Source organism: Canis lupus, chromosome 30 (genome assembly GCF_003254725.2).
Source record: "Canis lupus dingo isolate Sandy chromosome 30, ASM325472v2, whole genome shotgun sequence".
Lineage (NCBI taxonomy): Eukaryota > Metazoa > Chordata > Mammalia > Carnivora > Canidae > Canis > Canis lupus.
Window position 1 is genome coordinate 1,821,052 of NC_064272.1, and position 23,267 is coordinate 1,844,318.

The 23,267-nt window shown below is 44.5% G+C and overlaps 1 protein-coding gene across 2 annotated transcripts in view; it reads right to left on the bottom strand.

The window, feature by feature from the left end:
* The window catches only part of RYR3 (ryanodine receptor 3), a 510,816-nt gene extending 489,963 nt beyond the window's left edge, over positions 1 to 20,853 (bottom strand). For both annotated transcript variants that reach the window (XM_049104111.1, XM_025473335.3), the window contains exon 1: positions 20,707 to 20,853. In XM_049104111.1, the coding sequence (XP_048960068.1) occupies positions 20,707 to 20,757 (51 nt within the window). In that variant the 5' untranslated portion in view covers positions 20,758 to 20,853. The remainder of the gene's footprint in view (positions 1 to 20,706) is intronic.
* Between the last annotated feature and the right edge of the window lie 2,414 nt (positions 20,854 to 23,267).

Sequence of the window (23,267 nt, forward strand, 5' to 3'; positions counted from 1 at the left end):
AAAGAAAGTTTGTGAATCTCTACTTTAAGGCTAGAAATTTTTCTCTAAGTATTGCTTGAGTTATATCACATGAATCTTGCTATTATATTTTTCTAACTCTTCTGACCTTAGTGTTTTCTCATATCTGGTATGATTTCCTTGATTCGTGGATCATTTACAATGTGTGTTCCTTAAACTTCAAACCATGTTTTTTGGCAACTGATTTCCAATCTAAATTGTTCTGTGATAAGGGAGTAGATTTGTATGATACTGATTTTCTAGAATTTTTAGAAATTTTTCTTCCTAGCTAGTTATAGGATCACTTTTTAAATTTTTAAATGTGTCTGAAAATATTATGTGTTCTGTAGTTGTTGGATGTAGTATCTCATTACTTGTATCTTTCAAATTTTTTAGATCCTTACTAATTGCTTAATCAATGAATTATTGAGAATAATGTTAAAGTTTTCCACTAAAGGGTAGATTTATCAGTTTCTCCTGTAAACTGACCATTTTTGCTTTATCTTTTCAGATATATGCCAATTAAACCTTTTATAACTACCAAGTGAGCTAATGTCTCATATGAAGATAGCTGTGTCCCTATTCATTTCCAATAATATTTTTAAACTTTTTCTATGTCCAAATTGCATATCTTGTAAACTGTATATATTTGAGTTTTTGTTTAGGTATCCACTTAGAATCTTTGACTTTAACTGGATGGTAAGTCCACTTAATCTATTGTAATCATCACTATATCTGGATTACTTTGAGCATCTGATTTTATATTTCTGATTTTGTCTTCTTTTAGATTGACTGATTTCCCCCACTACATTTTCTTCTTCTTTTACAGAGGTTTTCTTTCCTTTATTTACTGGCTAATTTCTAAATTAGAAATTTTAACTTGCATATTTAACTGAAAGTCTAAAATGAATACCTTTACCATCCTAAGATAATAAAAGGATAATTTATTTATCCTCAATTACCTCCTTCCTGATTTATATGCTACTATTGTTCAAAATTTTGGTCATATATCAATTTTTAACTCCAAAACATAATGTTACTCTTTAATAGAGAGTTGTTTACCATTTTAGTTTTAGTTTTAGTTTGTTTTTCTTACCATTTCCTCCTTTTCCTCAGACCCTCCTTCTGGAATAATTTTTATTCTTTTTAATGTATGGCTATACATTAGTTAAGTCCTATTGGTGGCAAACTTTCTTAGATTTGTTTTGTCTGTAAAGGTTTTTATTTAGTCTTCACTCCTGGAAGATCATTTCACTGGATATCTTGTTTTTAGCACTTAACATATAAATATATACTGCATATATTTTTTGTCACAACAGAATTATTTTAGTAAGCATTTATTTTAAAATCACATAATTATTATATTTCATGTATAAATATATATTGTCTGCATATATTTTTTGTCATACCAAAAAATTGCTAGAAGTATTATCACTAGGTGAATCAAGGGAACTAAGGGTCTGTTTTCTAATTTGCCACCAAATAGTTAAACTATTAAGAGTCTATTTTATTTTCTAGTTAAGAATCTATTTCTAATTTGCTACCAAAAATTACTTAATTAAACCAGACTATGCTTCAGTACATCTTCCTAATTGTGGAATTAGCTAGTGATGTACTTTATAAGAACATCAGCAAACTGAAACAGCTATAAGATAATAGGTGGAATGAATTTAAGGACAGGTTATTTTGCCTTAACACTGTGAATGTACCCGAAAATCCCAGGTATCAAGAATATTTTGGGGCAGCCCCTGTGGCTCGGCGGTTTAGCGCCACCTTCAGCCCAGGGCCTGATCCTGGAGACCCAGGATCGAGTCCCACGTCAGGCTTCCTGCATGGAGCCTGCTTCTCCCTCTGCCTGTGTCTCTGCCTCTCTCTTTCTGTGTGTGTGTGTGTGTGTGTGTGTGTGTGTGTGTGTGTGTCTCATGAATAAATACATAAAATCTTTTTTAAAAAAAAAGAATATTTCACATGTTTATGTGTTTTCAGTAAATATTTTATTTTATTGAGTATAGTTGACACATAATGTTCCATTAGTTTCAAGAACATTTTAAAGTTACTATTTGAAAGAGAATGAATCAATCTTAAAAGATTATTCCTCCAAAGTTTCCAAAGTATATCTAGCTAGGAAAAAAAGTTAACTCCAATGTATTAAAAAAAAATGCAGTAGGATAAAGAGGCTGAAAACCTTGAACAACCTTTAAAATAAGTTATCTCAACTCTTCTCACAAAAGTTCAAAAGTCTCTGTCACTTAAGTGCTCTGCCTCGGGGAGAACAGCTACCTAGAAAGGAGGTGAGGTCTCTTCATTTACAGAGGACTGGAAAATCTGAATGCATTAAATCCTCAAACATACCCTCCTCTACCCAAAATAAAGCCAAAACCCAAGGAGACATATTAAAACACAATGGTGCCAGAAAAGATCCTGAACAGCCAAAGCAATCTTGAGAAAGAGGAACAAAACTGGAGGCATCATGCTTTCTGATTGCAAACTATAGTACAAAGAATAATGTACAAATATTTTGAACTATAGTACTATAAATATATAAATTATAGTACTATATGTAGATAGATATAGATATAGATATAGATATAGATATAGATATAGATAGATATAGATATAGATATTCAGTTAATTTAGGACAAAGGAGCCAAGAATATATAATGGGGAAAGGGCAGCCTTCAACAAATGGTGTTGGAAAAACTGGACAACCACCTGCAAAAGAATGAAATTGGACCCCTTTCTTATACTATACACAAAAAATTAACTCAAAATGGCTTAACAACTTGAACATAATACCTTAAGCCATATATCTCATAGAAGAAAACATACACAGTAAGCTACTTTACATAAGTCTTGGCAATGATTTTCTGAATCTGACACAAAAGTAAAAACAATAAAAGCAAAAGTAAACAAGCAGGATTACATCAAACTAAAATGCTCCCACACAGCAAAGGAACTCATCAACAAAATGGAAAGGCAACCTACAGAAGGAGAGAAAATATTTGTAAATCACATATCTGATAAAGGGCTAATATCTAAAATATGTAAAGAATCCATACAACTCAAAAAAAAAAAAAAAAGAACCGATCTAATGGGCAGAAGATCAGTATAAAAAAAATAAACTACCATTTGTCAAGTTGTAAAAAACAGATCATGTTGTAATGTAATTTTGATGTTAAGGAATATTGAGAATATTGAGATTAAGCATTTACTAGTGTGGCTCCAGCTTCTTATACACAATACAAGTTCCACTTCTGACCAAAATGCACCAAAGTGGAATACTTCTCCACAAACTAAAACAAAAGAGCCTGATGCAAATGTCCTTTCAGAAACATCAATTTCCTTCTGTCACCATCAATTCTTCACTCATCAAGCAGCTTAATGGGTTTTAAAACCCTACATACATAATGGTTTGAACCAAGTATATTCTCCTGGTAAATTTGAAGCCTAACTTTCTAGTTTTTATATAAATCTCTTGGAACTTTTATTAGCATCACTCATGTCCCTCAGTAAGTGACTTCCCTGGGGACATGAAAATTTTAGTTTCTTAGAGGATGAAGTTAAATATTTGATGCTGACCCACTCATGGAAATCTAGCCTAGATCTACATAATCACTCTTACCCATAGAGAAAAAAAATTCACCATCCTATGAGCTTGACACATCCTCCAGAAGTCTCTAAGTCAGGAAGAGGGAATGGGTATGGTGAAGAAGTGGAAGCAGGAGACAGTCCCTGAACTGCTTGACCAGATTTGGTGGCAAGTACAAAAAGCCAATGCAAGGAACAATTTCTATGGCCCTAAACTTGTGTTACCTTTCACTGGAGCCCTGCTGGCCTACATGATTATTCCAGATAATTCCAGAGAAAAGACCAGAAAAAGAGAATGCTAGAAATGAGGAGAGGGAGAAGCTGAAAATGAGGGAGAGAGAGAGGAAAAAAATGTAAAATTAGTGAGCAAGGGATGAAGGAAAAGAGAATAGGGAGGCCTGAGAAGGAAGAGGGAAAGAAAGTAGTCTAACAGGCTTAGATGTATTCAGAGGTTTTTTTTTCTTTAAAGATTTTTATTTTATTTATTTGAGAGAGAGGGGAGAGAGGGAGAGAGAAGAACACAAGTAGGGAGAAGAGAGAGAAGCAGGCTCCCCACTGAGCAGGGAATCAATCCAATGTGGGGCTCGATCCCGGACCCTGAGACCAGACCTGAGCCAAAGGCAGACACTTAACTGACTAAGCCACCCAGGCGCCCCTACATGTAATTGAATGGATGCCAGATTTGGGGTTATTAAAAAGCTGTGAAGGGACGCCTGGGTGGCTCAGTGGTTTAGCACCTGCCTTTGGCTCAGGGCATGATCCTGGAGTCCAGGGATCTAGTCCCACATCGGGCTCCCGGAATGGAGCCTGCTTTTCTCTCTGCCTGTGTCTCTGCCTCTCTCTCTCTCTCTCTCTCTCTCTGTCTCTTATGAATAAATAAATCTTTAAAAAATAAAATAAAATAAAATAAAATAAAATAAAATAAAATAAAATAAAATAAAATAAAATAAAAAGCTGTGAAGTGATTCATACACTGGAATGGCAACAATAGATCCATGAGCCAAAGTACAAGACAGCAATCACACCTCTATAACATCTAGGAAAGCTCAGTTTTAACTAAAACATGCTATGTGTACCCATCACAGCATATATGCAATGTCCCCAAAACTATAAGAAAGCCCTCGATGGAAACAAAGAAAGTGTTACCTGGGGCATTCACTTTAATGACCCCATGTAGATTAGTGAGCGAGAGGGCTCCTCTGAAAGTGAAGCATAGGACCTGAGACCTGAAGGAAGGTTTCCAAGAAGGGATAACTGAGGACCAGGTGGCAGAAAGAGTAAATGATGGATGGCCCTCTTCACTAAACGGATTTACAAGTGAACAATAGTAAGTTCAAAAAGAGACAGATGAAGGGGATCCCTGGGTGGCGCAGCGGTTTAGCGCCTGCCTTTGGCCCAGGGCGCGATCCTGGAGACCCAGGATCGAATCCCACGTCGGGCTCCTGGTGCATGGAGCCTGCTTCTCCCTCTGCCTGTGTCTCTGCCTCTCTCTCTCTCACTGTGCGCCTATCATAAGTAAATAAAAATTAAAAAAAAAAAAAAGAGACAGATGAAGCACTCTAGAAAGATAAGGGTGTTTATGGGCAGAGCTCTGATGATACCCCACAAAGAAGAATCCAATGATACTATAGAGGTGGACACTAGAAGTAGAGTTTAGTTAAAACACGAGGTATCAGATTTCAAACAAACTTATATTTCCTCCCATTTTATTCATTTTGCTTTATTAGGTTGTTCTATAAATGTTTATTCAGCACATGCTGAATATGCTGAATATGGGCTGTGCTATGCTGCCCATTGGGCATACACCAGAAACAGCAACAAAATCCCCAAATCTCTGACTTAATCATATTACACCTTTTAAACTTTATGGAAAAAGAATCAGTCCCATTAGATGTTCAACTGTCTAATTCAGAATGGAACTTAAAATTTGTGAATGTGAAGTCCCTCGTTCTAAGTAACTAGGTAAGAACATGTCATTTGGGTATGCTGAATAACTAGTCTAAGTAATGAGGACTTGCAGAAACAATAAAAAAAAAAATCACTCACTCAAGAAATCACTGAGTCACTGTGTTCATGAATGAGCACTGATTAGAATCCTAAGAAACCATAAAGTTTGCACAATATGATCAAGTGCCTGATTATTTAGTCCAGGCAACAATAATTATCAATTATTCAGCAGTCATATTCCTCACTAAACGTTTATTCCTCACTAAAATTCTAAATAAATAATCTGAATGTATTGATTTCAATTCTGATCTTCTACTTTTCTTCAGTATTAGATGTGACAAACTGGTCAGTCATAAAAGGGCAAGAGCCAGGGTAGTAAGGTCTGTAGAATCTACTCTACCACTGGCCTTGACAGGGCTCCTGTGTCCCACCCTGCCTCTGGCAGGGCTGCAGGGACCAAAGTTCAACAGTCTGAGGTAGGAGGGACACCACTGAGACTTAACAGCCAGTGCTTCATAAAGCCTTTAATTCAGCTACAACCCTTCAGTGCTTATTAGTTTCTGTTTTGTAGACGTTCTGGAAGTACCTATACTGCTTCTTCTGCCACGTAAAACCCCTTGTCCTGAGCCAAAGTCAATCACCTTTTGTAGCTACAGAGTGTTTCTCCATGAAGAAGCATTTAGGTGCAACATGACACCCTTCTTGACTTCCATTCCGGAGCAAGGCCAGTTCCCTGTCTGGAGTCCAGTCTGGACAAATGTAGTTGCTCAAGTGATCATGTTTGTCCTCTTAAAGGGCCAACAAGATTCTACAGCATCAGATATATAACTGTGAATTGAAAAAAACAATATAAAAAGCACCCTTACATAATCTGTATCTATATATTCTACTCTACCAAAACCTTGTTATACTAAATTAACATAAGCATCGCCTTTGGAAATTTTTAGAATGAATTGTATTTATGTTAGCTAGTTCTCTATTATTGAAAGAAAAAAAGGCCAGATCATCTGATTTGCTCCCAAGATAGTTTTCCACTCTCAGCTCCCAATAGTCTGTCCCATGTAACCCATATGCTCCAGTCTTTATAGTTCCTTGAGAACATCTCAGATTCTCACACCCTGGGTTTTATTTACTTCATGATGATCCTTGTATCTGAAATGCACTTTTAACTCCATTTTCCATCTACCAACACCTTATAGAATCCATCCAGTTCAAGTGCTCCCCATTTTCAAATTTTCCTTGACTAGTCAAAATTAACTATCCCTTCAAAAGTGTGTAACTTTTACCTTTATTTAACACATTCTTTGTCATACTCCACTGTCAATTCTCTAGATGTCAAATTCCCCTGCCACGCTTGAAGATCCTTGAGAATAGAATTGTGTATTTTGCTCACCTTTAAATGTCCTTCGGTCCCTAGCATGTGTCTTTCACAGTTAAGTGCTCAACAATGCCCAGTGGATAAAGGAATGAATGGATAACACATAGGATCTCAGTTTCCTAACACAAAAATTAAAAGATGATTGTCATGGGTCTTTAGCTAGCTATAAATATCCCATGATTCTTTTAGAAGGGCATTAGCTCTAATTTAGCTCAGGTTTCAGACACTGAAAAACACCACAAAAAATCATCCTCAACAGACTTATACAAGAAAGAAAGAGGAACTTCATTACAGTCCTATTCAGGACCTACAGAAGGAAATCTCCAAATAAGGTCCAAAAGGAGGTTCTAAAGGAGGAATTAGGGCTACGAAGAAGTAGGAAAAATCTAAAAGTAAAAACAAGCCGAGCAACATGAAAGTGGTAAAGTATAATGCAAAACAAAAATCAATCTTGAATAATCCAGAAATTTGAGCTAGTAATAAAATGTCTTCCTTTCATCTGTAGATATTAATAATGACCCAGTTTTGTTCTAAATCTTCATATTCACATGCCAGTAGAAGAGGCTTGTATGTGCTGTTGATAGCACTCAAGAATCTCATGGAAATAAAGGGGCACATGCTTGTAGTTATTAGCTTGTATCCGGTACAGATTAAAACTGTTAAAAGCACACAAAAATCTTTTCTAAGACCAACATCAAAATAACCTTTTGTTTCTCAAGTAAGCATCCCTTTATAAACATCTAGAAACACAAAAACCACAAAAATATCAATAGTCTTCAAACTGGCATCAATGACATACAGAACACACATGCGCTTCACTGGTATGAAATTGTCCCATATCTGCTTTCTCTTTCCATAAGGACCTGGGAACGTCCCATGTGTATGTTTAGTCCTGAGAGTCAGGCAGAGCCATCCTCACTTCTTGGTTTTTACAAGCTGACTCCATACAAGCGACTGAAGTCAGAAACTGAGACGTCAGTCCCCATACCCCCAGCCTGGATGATTCCATGATGTTGTTGGGTCAGTGTCACCAATCATTAGAATCTCTCCTCTACTAATGGAAAATATTGAGTTCCATCTAAGATATTGGCATCTACAAAATAAGACTGGGGTAAAACTTACGAAATTAGTAATGCTTGGTCTCTTTGCTCCTTATCTTTATCTTTTATTTTTAGAGAAAACACAAGTGGTAGGTGGAGGGTGGGAAGAGGGGTAGAGGGAGAAACAGAATCCCAAGAGACTCCACACACAGCACAGAAGCCTGATGTGGGCTCAATCTCAACCCTGAGATCATGACCTGGGCCAAAATCAAGAGTCAAGCACTTAAACGACTGAGCCACCCAGGCACCCCATATGTACCGCCTTCTTTTTTTTTTTTAATATTTATTTATTTATTCATAGAGACACAGAGAGAGAGAAAGAGAGGCAGAGACACAGGCAGAGGGAGAAGCAGGCTCCACGCAGAGGGCCCGACGTGGGACTTGATCCAGGGTCTCCAGGATCACATCCAGGGCTGCAGGCGGCACTAAACCGCTGCGCCACCGAGGCTGCCCCGCCTTCTTTTTTTTTTAATGTATCCTCCCTCTCTCCCCTATTTCTTTAGGGGATTCAAAGTAACCTGTTGTAGAACTGAACTTGACAATGCCCTAGTGACCATTCCTTATCTTTCAACCTCAAATGCTGTACTCCCAGATCAAGGTTTTATTCCTTGATAATCTGATCATCCAGGAGCAGGTGTAGCAACATCTAAATCCCCTTCCCCACCCCCTGCCTTGGAGATAATGTCAATCTAAAGCAGTATCCTCGATGCCATGAGTTCCATGTACCTTATCACACATGAGAGAGATGTCTGGAACAAAGGGATCATATTCTCCCCAGTGACATATTATACTTAACCTATGGGCTAGAGAGACATTAATCCTAAATCTCTTTTACTCCAAAACCCAAATAAACCTGCTTTTGAATTTTCATTTGATTTCAGGAGCTTAGACTAGATCTGGGAGCCTCTTTGCTTTGTGAGATGAGTGCCTTCCTATGTGTATTCTAAAGCCCTCGTCATGAACATAAGTGATGTGTACTTAGCACAGCCGGAGACCAGAGCAAACCCTGAGGCTCAGTCAACATATTTGTCATCATCTACCAAACAGCTGGGAATCAGGCACAGGCTCCTGCCTTTCGCTAAGAACACAACTTGGGACTGCAACCTTCATGTGTTCAGAAAATCAAGTGCAAACACATGCACACCCACAGGTTTTCATTTGGCTAAGGCTTCTAAAAAGCAAGTGGAAGAGCTATTTAGATGTTTCCCCCAAATTAATTGAGTTAGAAATTGTAGTAAATAAACAGTTTTAAGTACATCTTCTACCTCCAAAACAGTTCCCGTATCATGAAAGAGCAGCTGCTGCAGGACCCCAGGTAGCTTGCAGAAGCACAGGCTGAACATGGATGCTAGGACCCCAGCAGAGGGAGGCCCCGGCCACTGGGCAGTAAGACTGACCTTAAAATATGTATTACGTCATATCACAGAATTTTGCACAGAAGAGAAAATGCACACAGTATGAAGTAGGTATTGTGCTTACTACAGTTCTACAAACATCACCATAATTAATTATTTCAACAGCCACGTAAGAAGCTATTAATACCTCTATTTTAGAGGTGAAGAAACTGTCAGGGTCTCATAGCTTAGAAATGACAAATCTAGAATTCACACCATGGTCTTATTCTGAGCTCTTAACCACTCTCTTAGCAGACACTCCAGGTGGTAATGGGGTTGATGCTGATGGCAATGGTAGTAACAGTGAGCTGGAAATGGCACATGGTACCAGAGAAACCATCAAGTTCAAGGCCAATAAGAAGAGAGAACAATGCTATTCAATTGTTTTTTAATTTTTCACTTTTTTTTTTAAAAAAAAGATTGGTTTGGCTAGGCAAAATTTATACTAATTATAGTCATTTCTGTGATTTGTACAATTACGTCTAATTAGGAACCAGTAAAATAATATTTATGTACAAGAATAAGTCAGAATAACTTCGATCTTAAATTTATTTGATTATAATGATGAGCTCTCTGCATATGTAATCAGACTTCACTGTTGCCCAGCTTCTAATATGCATGTGTACATCTTGCAGCATTTTATACTTTAGAAAGTATGCTTTCTGAAGACATCCTCAAGAACCACACATTTTCGGATGTCAGGGAAAAGAGGCGGCTAATAGTGATAGAATATGGCCTCGCTCTGGGGAATCTTGGAGTCTGGTCATTTCATCCTGACCCCTCCCTGAGAATTTGTTATGATTTTTACCATGCTACAGATTAAAAAACTGAGGCTGGAGTATATGAAATAGATCATTCATATAGTTTAGTTTCCATTCACAACTTAAAAAGTGAAATGTATTGCTACTGAAACACCAAGTTAAACACCAAGAGAAATCACCTCCTTACTTTAAGGAAATCAAAAGCCCAACCATTCTCTATTATTTGGGGGAATCTTGCTTTAATTCTTTTAGTTAAATTTCCCAACTGCTTAGCCCAATTAAGCTTTCTGTTGTTAGGACCTGCTTTCTGAGTGAAAATAAAGAGCCAAACTAGGGTGATAATAACCTATCAAAACCAAGGCGCCATTAGTTAGCCCATGTGCCTAGACTTCCTATACACCTGTCACTGGTCAAGGAGCACAGTATTTTAACTAAGTAAACAGCTACTCTCATCCAGGGACAGGACAATTGTCAATACAGATTACGTGGCCAACAGTATCCAATTTAATTCCATGGAAAGAAGAGAGGAGAAAGATGGGAATAACATTGGATTGAGAGGTAGGGTAAGAATCAGAGGCTTGAACCACTGCCCATAACAGGACCCCCAGAGGAAAGGTCACTAAACCATGTAACAAGAACCAAGCTTTACTTTAGGTGCACGCCTTGCATCCTTAGTCACGAATAGGAATCAAGAGAGTACATAGCCAGATCCTTACAGTAGGATGACCTTGTGTTGCTGAAAACACAGTGCATTCCCAGAAAGGCACATTTCTATATTTAAAACATAGGTTGAAAGAGAACTCTCCCCAAACCAAGGACACGTTGTCTGTGTTTAGGATTCTCCGAATTGCGTTGCTCATCCATTGACACAGGTAATCAAAAATTGCTAGGGGAAAAGTCAGTGAGTATTTGAATCAAGAGGCTTTACAAAGGAGACGCTTAAGAACTGACCCATCTATCTGTGCTCCCGCGGCCATGACCATTCCAGGTTCATTTCCAATCACAAGGCCTGGTCACATCATAGTTAAGAAGAATGCCAGGAATCAAGAACATGGAATAATCACAGGGCATTGTCCTTTTGTACTTTTCAATGAGAAAATAAATATGCAATGACATTTAGCGTACCCAGTGTGCCTAACGTCCATGTTTATGCTATTTATTGAAACTGTATTAGTAGCTAATATTTATTGAGGACTTACTATATGTCGGGCACTCTTCCAAGCACCTGACACAGATGCTGAATCCTCACTATAACCATCTAAGGCAGACACTCAGATTTAACACATGAGGAAATAGGCACAGAAGTGAAGAAACTGCCCCAAGGTCACGTATCCCAATAAGAACTACTTTTTTTGTGGCGCCTGGGTGGCTCGGTCAGTTAGGTGTCTACCCTTGGCTTGGATCATGATCCTGGAGTCCTGGGACGGAGCCCCACCTTGGGCTCCCTGTTCATTGGGGAGCCTGCTTCTCCCTCTCCCTCTGGCCCTCCCCACCCACCTGCCCACTCATACACTCTTTCTCTCCCAAATCAATCCATAAATAAATCAAATAATTACTTTTTGTACCATGGAGGTATGGAAAAGTCAAATTAAATGTTACAAATTCATCTGACATGACTGATAACCTTGCCACCTCAAAACAAGACTGAGCCCCCTCTTGACCATCAGCCCTTGGAAGCACTGAATGTTAAAATGTCTTATTCATCTGTGTAACCGCCAGTCACTTGATCAGGGCCAGTGATAGAGTAGTTGGTCAACAGATGCTGAATGGACACCCTGCTTATTTCAGTTTAATGATATCTGTATCTGTATGACAATTTGAAAGGGTTTTTAAAGGCTAGTACAATCTGATTCATTTTTATCATCAAGTCCCTCATTTATTAAGCCTGTTAATTTGTCTGCCTGCCAATCTGTCTCTCATATACTGTGATAAATGATACACTGTCTTTTATGTTGACATTTTCATCCAAGGACCTTGATGTATATTATGAGCCTAATCCTTCTCGTAAAAATATTCATGCATTCTAAGCAGCTTATGCACTTAAAATGTGAGGGTTCATCCATGGCTGGAAACTGGCAGGCAGCTCACTGTCCTGCTGCAAAGGTGTTTTGCTTGGCTGGAAGTGTTTAAGGATTTTTTATTTGAATGTGTATACCAGGCCCACCTTTCTTTGCAGATAAAGCCCAATTCACACATCTAGTTACCTGCCTGGCCACCAAAGTGTTCAAGTTTGTGAGCCCTGTGGTGCCTGGAGATTCAGAGAAGATTGAATTTAAAGCCCCTGTATTTCTGGAGTTTAGAATCTATGGCTCATGCTTTAGGTTGACAGGAACCTCTTTATGTAATTGGGCAACAAAACAACTTTTATTCCAAGCTACTGCCTCCATGTATACAAACCTAATTCTCCTGGAGGACACCTGGAGTCTCTTCACTACTATTTTCAAAGCATCCCTGAGATATCGTCATTATTACTACGTTTCTATAAATGCAGGAATTAAAGCCCAGGGAAGGGCAGACAATCCTAAAGATACCTGGTGATAGAAATCCCACCAAATAGAGCAAGTGCTTTAGCTCTGAGTTTACCTACTTGGCTCGTATGTTCTCTGTTACGTTTTTTCATCTCAAAATCCTGTTTGGAAAGAAATGAGATCTGTTCAAGACATCACTATGGTTCACTCTTGGACTCCCCTTTTCTGGCCAGTCTAGATAGAAGAGGGGTTGGTTGACTTGGGGGTAGATCACTGCTATAGTTCAGAACAACAGCTATGTGTCCTGATGACCGACGATGATGATCATGGACAGATGGAAGGGCTCATGAGGGGCCCACACTGATCCAGGAGTGGCTGCCCTGTTTTGACTTGACCTTTTGGATTCAGCATTTGGTTTAACGTAGAGTTGTGGCCTCCTGGATCTCTTGTACTGCTCTAGGATGATTTACAGTCTGGATCTGGTCCATGGCATAGAGCGCAGCCAGTCCCAATCAATACCTCTTACAGCGTGGACATTTATGTGCCACTGATGGAGAACTTTCCATTTCTTCCTGTAGTCCCACTGACTTGCTCTCTCTGCTCAGGCCCATTAGAGAACTCAACTGTGAAATTATCAGAGAGTAAATGCGAGGCCCCACCACTGGTCTGCTGAGAAGCATGTACCTTCCAGTAAGAGCCTCTCCTATTTGCTCTGGTGAGAGACAGGCAGCTCTCCCTGGCATTCTCTCCCCACCCTGCCCTTTTTTTGTTTGTTTCAGTAGAAATTGCTCTATGCTGGTATCAGGAATGCTGGGGCATTTGCTTGTGATAATGATGAGCAACCTATCAATAAACATGATAACCAATAATGGACTTTTGTCACTTGAACACTTTTCTACTTCAGGAAGGCAGCACCTTAGCTCTTACTTTGACACAGAGTTACCCTGCCCTAAGTTATAAAAATCTGAGACTTTCTTATTCTAACTGTTGCTCCTGATTCTGAACCATGTAAAACAGAGTATGTATCAGCACTAGTCCTGGCTGCAAACAGTACTCCTTCCAATGCTTGAAATGAGGTTGGCCACTTTCTCCCACATAGTTCAAGGCTTCCTCTCCTCTAATCAAAGGTCTTAAGTAGACCGAGATGAGAGAACTCAACTTCTGTGCCCCGATGCTCCCCCTGCTGCTCAGGGTTTCCCAAGATCCTGGGCATGATCACTCAGGCTTGGCGCTCCCCACAATGTTCCCAAATGCTCTCATCCTTCACCAGTCCAATTCCTATTCCTTCAGGAACCGGCTCTGCTCAGCCGAAGATCATCATTAATGGGTACCCGCTGAGCTAACAATGTTGCATTTCCGCATTTTGATAGAGGGAAGTTCTTAAGTCTATGCCTTATTTCAAAGGCAGAATAAGAAAAATGGCTTTCTGTACACCCACAACCAACCCAGATTTTCGAGTGAAAATTTACACTTGGTTCAAAGCTGTGCCACCTCGCTCTTCACACTGGTTGGCTCCTGTAGCATAAAACCACACACAAACTGAACTCAGTGGAAAAGCTGTTGATGGCCTGCGAGATTCTGCACAGGCAGCAGCAGTTCTGTATCCTGTCCTGCCTCTTTTGCACTCCTGAAGTAAAGCAGCAGCAAGCAGCTGTCACCCCAGAGGGGATGGTTCATGTGGAGTGAAATTTCTGAAGCTCTCTGTAGTCTGATTTTAAGATAAAATGTTTGCTTTCCTTCTTCTTGGGTGTCAAATCCAGTAAAGGAGGTCTCAGCCTCCTCAAGTAGGCAAGCCTGTGTGGGGCAGGGGGAGACCTGAGCTCAATAAGGGCATTCACTGCCCAAATGAGGTAGAGGGGAAAGGAAGAAACGGGGAGGGCTTGTGTCTCACCACCTCCTTCCCACAGGGCTGTGTCCCACCTAAAGGGACAACAGCCCGCTGTGCTCCCGTAGGTCAGCAACGTGCTCTGGGCTAGATGGGGCAAGAAGCATGGGTGAGGAGACAGCACAGCTTTTATTCTTGAATACTGCATCATCAGGCTCAGAGCCCATCTGAACTTTGTTTTCTAACAATCAGGAATCAGAAAGGACAGAAGGAGGGTGAAAAATAATCCTGGCACCTCCCAAGGCTCCTCCCAGTAGCAGGATCAGGACCAGGGTGCTGGCACTTCTTCCTCCCTCTCTCTGACCTGAAAGAGGTGCTATGACGGCAAAACACACCAAAGCAAAGGAAACTGCGGTAGCTGGAAATGTCTTTGTCCCGAAAATACCCCAGTGGCTTCTGAACAAGAGGATGGCTGCGGGGACACCAGCCCGAAGCCCAGAAGACCCGACGCAGCCTCTGGGGAGAAGCGGTGCCTGCAGCCTCAGCATTGGCTGCCTTCCCACCACAAAAGCATCTGCTTCATCCAGGTGCGACTCAAAGGAACTCTGCAAAAGCCCTGAGTCTCCAGACAGATGCAGACCGAGGTAGCAAAATCCCTGGGAGGAAAAGCAGAGCTGGCTTTATTGCAAAGCTGGTCCCAATGCCCTGGAGGAAAAGGAAGAATGGGCTCCTAGAGGCAGTGGGAGGGAAGAAACAGGGGGGTAGCTGGAAAAGCAAGAGACATGGGATTCAGGAAGTAAAGGGGGTCCTATGGGATATAGTAGCCCTGCTAATCTTCTGAGGAGATGAAAAGTCTCTATTCTATTTGGTGGCTGCAATCCTGGGGTCCCGCCTGGCCCTTTGAAGGCTCCTACACCCAGCAACTTGCCTTCTCAGTCAAGTTTTTTAGTCGAGTAACTTGAGATGAGTTGGTGTTCGCTTTAGTCAAGTAATTTCCCAACACTGGGACTGGACCGACACCAGAGACAGTGTAAGAACCTTGGGCAGGGAGCAACAAGAGCTGGATCACTAGTAGGCAGACATCCCACACAAGGGAAACAGTGATACTACCCTACCAAACACACCCTTGTCTCCCACTCGGGGTACTGCTGGAGTTACTGCTGTCTTTCATTACACTTCTGTGGAGCCATGAAAGCAGATTCCACCTTCATACAGTGGGGGAAATGAAACCTCAATTTTCTTAAGTTACTCATTCAAGGTCACAGTGAGCCAGGGCTGAAATGAAGAATTCCTGCGTCTGAGTTGAATTTTTAAAAAAAAATTTTTTATTACATTTCACTCCTACTGGATAAATCTTGTATCAAGGGTAGCTTAAAGACCAAGCTAATATAGAAGGGTTTATATGGATGAGGGATCGTGGAAAATGAGCTTACATACTGGTTTCACGGGACCTTCCCAGCCTATACCTGACATTGGTAAGAATCATTCAAAAGGATTTCAAGCCAATTAGAAAATGATGGAGTCAGTGGCTTCTACACTGGAAATTCTTTATATAGTAAAGGAAAACCCACATTATGAAATAAAAAAATCCTTCCCAGGAAGGAGCAAAACAAAGGATCACCAAGCAAGCAGAAGAGGCAAATAAACACAGAGAGACATAATAAGATCTATTGTAATACAAATCCTTTGAAAGTAACTACCGGAGTCTTTTGCTTTCCAGATAAACTCCTCCCACCCTTTTTCAATATTCTTCTCCTCACATCAATCCTAAGGAGCCTGGGATATAGATCTGTTTTCCCTTTAAATCAATACGGGGAAAGGCATGAAGAATTGTTTAAAACTGTATCTCATGGAAGGGGCCTCATCCTGCTTAATGGTCAAATCAGCTTAAGACAAAATATGCACAGACCTCAGACGTACACCTTCTCCACCTGCACACCTGTTCTTGATCTCACTCCCCTTACACGGGGCCACAGCGTGTTCCAAGTATTCTAAGTTCCAGTCACTATCGCCTTGTGATCCTGGAGCTCAGTAGCCTCAACTCCCTCAGGACACCCCCCCTCCGCGGCAGTCAGGGCCTCAAGAGCCCGGGGCAGCCCCTCACGCAGATGCGGCCCCTCTGACCCAAGTTCATTTCTTTGGGAGAAGCACTTGGCTTCCTTTACACAGCCCCCCACAGAATTTCCCCAGGAAGGAGGGCTGCTGAGTGTCCAGCTCTTCTGTGACAGTTCCTTACTGAGATCAGTACTCCAGAGCCAAGGGAAAGGACACTGACAAGTTGGCAAGTGATGCCAGCCCATCGTGCTGGCACATTCTGACTTCCATCATTTTAAACATCGACCCTAGTTCAGCAGGAGAGCACAGCTCAGCACCGACAGGGGCCTGGGTATCCGGGTCTGCATTCTCGCACCCCCTCCCAGGACTGCCCCTGTCCTCCTGAGATGCTCTGCTTGAAGGCCTAAATCACTCAGTCTACCTCCTTTCTGGAGAAAAGGCGACGCAAAGCAAGCCAGTGGCTTCCTGCGGCTGTTAGTATGTGAATGGAGTCTGCTGAGGGGAGAAGCCGGCGGGGATCTATGAACCACCAAGTGCAGGTTCACTGTCCTCTCACCCTGGGACAACGTGCTCTGGAGGCGTGTGGGCTCACAGGAGGGCCACAGCACAACTTCAGGGATCTGTCCTGGTCACCCTGTAGGGAGGAACCGGGACCAGGGGAGCAGTCCTGATCCTAAGCCCAAGCACCTCCTCTTGTCCCTCCAGAGTGCCAAATTTAGACTGAGGACAACTCTCCATATGGATGGCTGGATTAGGCATCTGTGAGCAATCTTTAATTAAAACTAATAGAAACGAACCTCTACCTCACTTTGAGTTGTCACAGTTAACTTTATGGTGGAGAGGGGGCTAGCAAGGATAAGGCTGTGGTATTTTTTTTGTCAAATGATAAGCTGAGGTTTGGAGGTCTTTCTTCCTTCCTTTCCTTTTTCAATGGACCCCCTAGCTCCGGAGAAAGAAGTCCGGGGTGGGGAAGCGGAGAAGACAGCTACTCCCCTGCCCTCTCAGAGCCTAACGGGTGCCAGCTGCTCCGACCGCCTGGCAATGGGGTCACTACCACTCCTGTCACTGTAACTTCTTGCTTCCAGATGAGTGGCTGGCAGGTGTATCTGCTTCTGAGCAGCTTCAGAGCCACGTCAGTGTCACTGATGACGTCAGCAAGATCACTCGGAAGGCAGGATGATGCCACTGCCAGCAGCAGTGGGAGGGAAGATTTTCCTGCTTAAAGAAAATTCTTAGGCTCTCTGGCTGACTCTCTCTCTCTCTCATTGACTTAAATGACTGCCAGTGATTGGAGAAGGCCAGAGAGGATATGTAGTCTTACACAGCCATTTGAAGGTCTGGGGTACAAGGGCATTTGGTCGACACGATGCACCTGCACTTCCGAACCCCTTGGGTGGGGACGGCCCCCACTGAGGAGAGAATGGGCTTCAAACATATGGGAGGACGCACCCAACATGACCCACCTCCCGGCAAGTGTCTGAAGCCCAGGGACACACACCTATTGTGATTACTGCAGCAAGCCTGGCCCATTTTGTGTCACAGATAGTTCCAGCTCCTTTTATTTTTGTTACTATCATAATAAACAGGATACTGTAACCACCAACAACTTGACAAGGATCCTCAATGCAATGTTATTCTTTGGTCAGTTTTTTTTTTTTTTTTTTTTTTTTTTAAGTAGGTTTAAAAGCCTCTATTGTCTAGAATGGCAATCTGTTAAAGTTCTCAGTTGCAAAGATAAAGTTCTTTTCCATCATCAAATATCAACCACCTTCCAGTCCAGGACAAATGTGAAGGCGAGGAGGCATTATATGACTGACATGTGGCCAAAATGCTTTAAAAGATATTGTTCTGGGAGAAGCAAGAGGCCCTAACGTGTGTGTGTGGGGGGGGGGGGGGGGGAGGGGGAGTTCAAAGTGCAAAAGCTTCTCAAATCCAGGCATTTTCAAAGGTGAGAAAACCCCACTCTGAGCACAGCCCTGTGATTCCTAACTTCCCCTAAAAGCAGCAAGATAAAGTCAAAATTCTGTGCAAATCAAAATTTATGGTGACTGGGTTTGCAGAAATAATTGTGCCTAATTCCTGGATATCGAGAGATAGTGTCATGGGTCAGAAAGCAGCAGTGCCCATGACAGTGTATCCCGAGGACCACAGCCTGTGGCAAAGTGCTCCACACTGGGTCACCATGGGCATTTAAGTCAACATTACGTAATGACAATCATCAGCAACTTGCTGGGCAACTACAGCCAAGTGACTTGATTTCCTGTGCCTCCGTTTCACCACCTATTGTCTCCCCAATAAAACCACAGATGAAGATGTTTGCCAAGTTACTAAAGAACCCGCCTAGAAAACATTCCAGGTGATTACTAGGAGCAATAATAATTGCCCCCAAGTCCCTGGAAGCCATAGCTGATATGCAGTACCTCTGCAACAGAGGTTCCTAGCCTGGGTCCTTGAACCCTGCAGGGGGCCATGGATGGGCTTTTAAGGAAAGCCCAACTACTCTAATCTCTGGGACGGGACACCCATAACATAAAGCATTTCAGAACCACTGCTGTACATTAAGCCTTGGTTACAAGGATACCAAAAACACTTACACTGCCTGATGGAAGAGGAAGAGCCAGGGAAGGTGACCACAGAAGCCAAGAGAAACACAAGGGGTGGTGGCTCTCAAGAAAACCACCAGGCTTTCACCTCAACCCTCTGAATCGTCTAGTTCACACCCACCCAACCTCTCAGAATTGACTGATTTCTTCAGTCGGTGATGCTTGGAAGATCATTACTTATAAGCAAAAGGGACAACTGATTGAGAAGGGCACAAGGCAGAGAGCACCTGAGGTGCCACCCTTCCAATGGCAAGGACACCTGTTGGAAGGAAAGCTTAGGGATTCCACAGGGCTTTGGGAGAATGGGCAGCTTTACAACCTGAGGGCATGAGGAGTGGCAGGTGTGAAGCTGGACCGCTGAGTGCAGGGTGAGAAATGAGGAGGGTGTCTGGGTCCAGGGTGAAGGCACGGATAATTGTGGAATATCAGAGGAGTATATCAGAAGGGCACTGGGATCCTCTGTACCTCCTAAATGAGACCCAAGCCCCAGCCCTGACAGCGGAACCACGTCTGGAAGAGAAAGTCAAGAGTCTGGGAGAAGGGGAGGGGACGGGGCACAGCGGGTACCTAAAGCGAAGGAGAGAGGGCCAGAATCTCATTATAATTCCGGGGCGCTAGGCCGCGCATATAAAATGATCTAACACTTACGGAGCAATTTACAGTTTACAAAACACTGTGACACCCACTATCTCATTTAATCCTTATCACCCTGAAACGTCGGTTAGAGCTTCTCCATTTCACAGAGAGGAAACTGAGGCTAGGAAGGGCGGATCAGGCGACTGCTCAAGGTCACCTGGCTGAAACTGGAGCTGGGACGCCCCCGGGTGTCCCCCACGCCTCCAGGACGCCTTCCCAGGAACTGCTGGGGGGCAAAGTTGATGTGGCTCCGGCACATCCCCGCCCCCGCCCCCGCCCCCGCCCCCCGCCACTTCCCCTGGAGTCTGGGGCGGAGTAGCGCCCTCCGGTGCCAGGAAGGGGACCTGAGTGACGCGGAGCCGCCGACCGGGGTTTCCCCGTCCTGCGGGCTCGGGGCAGGCGCTCGGGGCCCCGCTCCCGCTCCCGCTCCCGCGGCGGCCGGCGGCTCGGGGCTCGGGGCTCGGGGCTCGGGGCTCGGGGCCCGGGGCTCGGGGCTCGGCGCGGGGGGCGCGGGCGGACCGTCTCCCGCGCCATCCCGGGCCGGGCCGGGGTCGAGCGCCAGCGCCCGCTTCTCGCCCTGGGCTCCGCTCCCGCGCCCGGCCGGCGGGTCCCTTCCGGAGGGCCCTGGGCAGGGGCCACCTCGGAGGCGGCGGGGCGCGGCGGGGCGCCGGGGTGGGAGCGCGCGACTCCGCGGCGGGAGCCTCCACCTGTGATCCTGCGGGTCCGGGCCACCGCGAGCCAGCCCTGGCTGCAAGTTTGGGCGCCGCAGGCTTCTGACCGAGTAGCAAGTTGCCTGGGGGCCTGGCTGGGGGCGGCGTTGGGGGGAAGGGCCAGGCACGAGGAGGTGCCCCTTCCCACGCAGCCCCGCCGCCCCGCGCCCCGCTCGGCGCTGCGCCCCCCGCCCCCCGCCCGCCGCCCGCCGCCCGCCGCCCCTCCCGCGCCGCGGAGACTCACAGTCCGCAGGAACTGGATCTCGTCCTCGCCTCCTTCTGCCCCTTCGGCCATGGCTTCCGAGGCGTCGGCGGGGCCCCGAGCCCCGCGCCCCCGGCCGCCGCTGCGCGCTCCCGCCGCCGCCTCCCGGCTCCTCCGGCTCCTCCGGCTCCTCCGGCTCCTCCGGCTCCTCCGGCTCCCGGCTCAGCCTCAGCAGCGCCGAGCCGCCCCCGGCCGCCCGCCCGCCCGCCCGCCCGCGAGCTGGGCCACCCTCCCCCGCACTGCAGAGCGCCGGCGCCAGCCACGCCGCCCGCCCACCCGCTCGCCTCGCGCCCCGGCTAGTGCGCGGCGGCCCGGGCCCGGCGACAGCGCAGCGCCAGGCGCCGAGCGGGCGGGGGCGGGGCGGGGGCGGGGCGGGGCGGCGCAGCCGGGAGGGTGCAGTGGGGCCTCCCCCGCGCCCCGCCGCGCCCCGCCGCGCCTCCAGCCCCGCGCCTCTGCGGCGGCGACCGGGCGCCCCCACCCTGCTCCGACTCCCCAGCAAAGGCCAGGTGCCGAGCCCCCTCGGGGCCGCCGCGTGGTGGTTTCGGGGCAGTGCTGGGCGCGCCCCGGGGCCTTGCTGGGACCCACCCCGAGGGAGCCGGAGAGGGCGAGCCTGTGCTCTAAAGCGACGGACGGACGGAGAATCGGTGCAGTGAAGGTGGGCGGTGACTGTCCGTTCATAACAAAGTTCGCAACTCCCTGGAGAGCCCTTTCCTCACCTTAAAAGAGCCCCTTCCCCTCTTCAGATCTAATGAGTGCATTTACTAACCCCCTCGATAGTCCACTGTTGCCCGACGGAGTACGCAAGCCCCTTCTGGGGCTCCCCGTGCCATTCGACACGCAGAGGCCAGGTGGCATCAGGACGCTTCGTTTCTGCCGACCCATCATCGAAACTTTAGGGTGCGGCCCGCGGACTCCAAAAGGGATAGAGAAGTAGATACAGTGGGACCCCTTCCAGGTCCTTGGGCTGCTGACACCCCACCCAGCCTCGGGTGGTTTTCCAGGGTTCAGAGCTGTAGGATTGGTCCCTGCTAAAGCTGAGGGTACAGGGTGCCACCTTCTGTCTGCTGGCCAGGAAGCTCCAGGGCAAGAGAAGGATTCAAAGAACTTCAAAGAACGGGGCACTAGAAAGAGATGTAGACCCATGATGAAGAGGAATCCAGAAGACGTATGGGTGACAATTCTGAGCTGAAGGTAACAGAGGACACCTGAGACCCTAACCAATTTTATAGCTGCTGTGTGGATGGGCTCTCTCTTGGCTCTGCCTTAAAGACCAGACCTTTCTTGAGTTCTAGTCCCACATTTTCTACCAGACGTCAGAAATGTTAAGAAAAATAATGTTTTTCTTATATTGTACCCAAACTGCTTTCTCTAGAGCTGCACCTTGGCCCTAGTGCCTCCTCTGAACCTCATCTGCACACTGTGGACTTTGTATATCAGACGGCACCCACCACACTCACGTGACCACCACACATGCTTCCTTTCTTCTGGTTAAAGATCCTCTTGCCCTCACCATTACCTGTTGCATAGTTTTCAGAGCCTATATCACTAAAGGTAACGGCTTTGTTATTAGCATTCCAGTTTGTCTTATTCCTCCTAAATTGCAGTGCAGTCCTCCCTGGTTTTGGACAGTCCTGTGTATGCTGCCTAAGAATGGATTGGCTTTGAAGCAGTGGTACCTATTAGTTTTACATTTAACTAGAATTTCTAGGATTGTTTTTTTTTTTTCTTCTCTCCAACGTGAACCACTAAAGTCAAGTCTTTGCCATTTTTGTCATGTCTAAGTACTTAAGGACCACCTTTTAAAAATATAAGATATTTTTGGATCTGTATTATGCCATCCAAAGTGTTAGTTATCACTAAACTATGATGTGGCATACCTTTGGCATACCCCTGGGCCCCTTCTTGGGTTAATTTTATACTTTTGTTTATGATTATTTAATAGGTAAAGAACCTTCCTAAGTATAGTCTTTTGCAGCCCAAATTTCTTGTTCTTGAAGAGACTACAAAAGACTTTTTCACATACTTTCCTGAAATCAAAGTCCACGAAGTAGGATACTATTTGTTTTATCAGTCAAATAACTCCACCATGAAAAGGAGGTGGAAAAGGAGCATATAACACCATTATACTTGGATCTACTTGGGTTCCTGGTGATTCTTGCATCTCTTTAGTGTGCTCAAACGTGGGCTTTTTAATTACCCAGTCTAGGCTTTATTCTGCAGCTCAGCCTATAGTTATGGTTTCACCTTAAAGTAGGGAGAAATGTAGACATTCACTTCTATGTGAAATCCTCCTTCATTCTCTAAAATGTCCCCAAAATTCATCAATAATGATGCTGTAGTTAGGTGCTCAAATTATTTCACCACTTTAGAGTTCAATTCGTCCAGGTCAACAGATAGAAGATGGACTATGTCAGCCAAAGTCCTTGACCTCAGGGATAGCTGAAAAAGTGGGAAGAAAGGAAAGTAGGACAAGTAGGTAGGAAGGTAGGTAGGTAGGTAGGTAGGTAGATTTTAGACACTACGCTTTGACGTTTGTTTTGTTA